This window comes from Henckelia pumila, chromosome 2, assembly GCF_033568475.1.
Source record: "Henckelia pumila isolate YLH828 chromosome 2, ASM3356847v2, whole genome shotgun sequence".
NCBI lineage: Eukaryota > Viridiplantae > Streptophyta > Magnoliopsida > Lamiales > Gesneriaceae > Henckelia > Henckelia pumila.
In genome coordinates this window covers 75,869,444-75,872,465 of record NC_133121.1, presented here as the reverse complement: position 1 = coordinate 75,872,465, position 3,022 = coordinate 75,869,444, and the positions used below count along the sequence as shown (strand labels likewise).

Here is a 3,022-nt window from a genome sequence, read left to right as displayed (position 1 = left end):
TAGTCGTGGACCTAATTAGAAGAAAGAAGTCTTTTTCAAGCAAGGTGTGCTCTTGGAAGCTTGTTCTATTTTTCGAGCAAGGTGTGCTCTTTGAAGCTTGTAGATAGTGTCTACCCTTTTAAAAAGCTAAGTTGTTCACAACTTGGTTCGAGCCATAAATCAATCTTTTGAGATTGATAGGTAAAAATTTCTTAAACACCCTATGGATGTTTAATATTTTTTCATGCTACACATGTGCTCGGTTTTGACATAAAATTTTTAAACTTCCGCTGCGTTTTTGGGCACGAGAGAACCAATCCAAAAAGTGGTATCAGAGCCTAGGTTACTCTTTATTGTGTAGCATTTGTTGAATATTATGTTGAGGTCAATTTCTAACCGCATGAGAAAATCATTTCCACCATTTTTTGGGTATTCGGGATATAATCAAATCATGATTGCACCAGAGGACCAAGAGAAAACAACTTTTACTTGCCCTTATGGTACCTTTGCGTATAGGCGGATGCTGTTTGGATTGTGTAATGCACCCGCCACTTTTCAAAGATGTATGACTGCTATTTTTCATGACATGACAGAGGATTTCCTAGAAATATTCATGGATGACTTTTCTATTTTTGGATCTTCTTTTGATGACTGTCTGAAAAATCTGCGTTTGGTGCTATTACGATGTGAGGAAACTAACTTGTTTTGAATTGGTAAAAGTGCCATTTTATGGTACAGGAAGGCATCGTGCTTGGGCAAAAAATTTCTGAACAGAGAATGGAGGTGGATAAAGCAAAAGTGGAAGTCATAAAAAATCTACCTCCACCAACATCCGGTTTTTACCGACGATTTATTAAAGATTTTTCTAAAATTGCTAAGCCTCTATCCTCTTTACTCATGAAAGATGTACCTTTTGACTTTAATTCTAATTGTGTGCAGGAATTTGAGATCTTGAAGGAGCGACTGGTGACAGATCCTGTTTTGGTAGCTCCTGATTGGGATCTTCCATTTGAGGTCATGTGCGACGCTAGTGATACGGCTGTAGGTGTTGTTTTGGGTCAGAGGAAAAACAAGGTATTCCATACTATATACTATGCGAGTAAGACTTTAGATGAAGCTCAATTGAATTATGCAACCACTGAAAAATAATTACTCGTTATAGTATTCGCGTTTGATAAGTTTCACTCCTACCTTGTTTTATCTAAAGTTGTTGTGTACACCGATCACTCTGCACTAAAATATTTACTTGCAAAAAAGGATGCAAAGCCTAGATTGATTAGGTGGATATTATTGTTTCAAGAATTTGATCTGGAAATAAAAGATAAGAAGGGGGTAGAGAACGTAGTGGCGGATCACCTTTCTAGGCTTGAGTATGTCTGTGAGGACACGAAAAAAGAAGAGGGTGATATTGATGATTGGTTTTCGGATGAACAGTTGTTGTCATTAAAAGATTGCCCATGGTATGCGAATTTTGCTAATTATCTGGTGACAGGCACACTTCCACCGAATTTGACATTTCACCAACGAAAGAAATTTTTATCTGATGTGAAATATTATTTTGGTAGGAACCATTTTTGTTTAAGATTTGTGCAGATTCCATGATACGGCGATGTGAGCCGGAAGAAGAGATTCAACCAATCTTGAGTCACTGCCACGATCGAGAGGTAGGCGGTCACTTTGGACCGACAAAAAAAGCGGCAAAGGTATTAGAATCTGGTTTTTTTTGCCTACTGTTTTTAGGGATGCCCATGCATATGTTATTGCATGTGATCGTTGTCAGCGCACAGGTAAAATCTCTAATCGCAATGAAATTCCTTTAAACAATATTATGGAGTGCGAGGTATTTGATGTATGGGGCATAGATTTTATGGGACCGTTTTCCACATCCTTCTTGAAAAAATATATTTTGGTTGCAGTTGACTATGTGTCAAAATGGGTCGAAGCTGAGGCTTGTGCGACTAATGATGTTCATGTGGTGTTGAAATTTTTAAAGAAAAATATTTTAATCGCTTTGGCATACCACGAGCAATCATTAGTGACGGTGGGACACACTTTTGAAACAAATTATTTTAAAAACTTTTGGCAAAATATGGTGTCACGCACAAGATCTCTACTCCGCATTATCCCCAGACCAGTGGGCAAGTGGAAGTGTCAAACCGTGAAATAAAAAGAATTTTGAAAAAAACGGTGAGCACAAGTAGAAAAGATTGGTCTGTCAAGCTAGATGATGCCCTATGGACATATCGTACTGCTTTTAAGACACCTATAGGCACTACACCTTATAGGTTACTTTTTGGTGAATCATGTCACATGCCTGTAGAATTAGATCATAAAGCATATTGGGCGATTAAATCACTAAATTTTGACTTTATGGCTGCAGGTGAGAAGAGACTATTAGAGTTGGCCCAGCTGGAAGAATTTCGTGATAAAGCATATGATTTGGCGTTGTCCTACAAGGAACGCACGAAGAGGATTCATGACAAGAGGATCATGCAAAGGGAGTTCAAAGAGGGTGACGTGGTGCTACTATTTAACTCAAGGTTGAGGTTGTTTCCGGGCAAGCTAAAATCGCGATGGTCCGGACACTTTGTTATTGAAAACGTCTACCCATCCGGTGCAGTGGTGTTAAAAGATTCCCAAGATAAGAAGTTCACGGTCAATGCTCAACGCCTGAAGCACGGGCGAGCACTTTGAGCCGAAAGTTGGAACAGCTGTGTTCCAGTCAGAGACCCCATAAATCTAAATCTGACAAAGTCGAGCTCTAGACTATAAATTGAGAACTATTTCTTTATCCCTTGTTTTGTATTTCAGTTGAACCTATTATTTCCGTTTCGTGTGTTTTATTTCCATTTAATTTTATTTTTATTTTAGAGGATTTGCTAAGGCCCGGAGCACGCCTAGGCAGGATCATTCATCCGCCATGGCGTGAAATTCACTGTTTTAAATATTTTTTGGCCATAATATCACGCCATGGCGTGATTTTTGTCCGCCATGGCGTGAAAACCCGTGGTTTGCAATTTTTGGAAACTAATAAGTCACGCCA

General features: G+C 38.8%; 1 protein-coding gene across 1 annotated transcript; it reads left to right on the top strand.

The window, feature by feature from the left end:
- Window positions 1–565: 565 nt before the first annotated feature.
- Window positions 566–2,673, top strand: LOC140877748 (uncharacterized). The gene is made up of 7 exons (XM_073281323.1): window positions 566–652; window positions 718–783; window positions 919–1,053; window positions 1,159–1,439; window positions 1,720–1,766; window positions 1,896–2,020; window positions 2,110–2,673. Exons 1-7 carry the CDS (start codon window positions 566–568, stop codon window positions 2,671–2,673), a joined length of 1,305 nt encoding a protein of 434 aa, XP_073137424.1.
- The last annotated feature ends 349 nt before the right edge of the window (window positions 2,674–3,022 follow it).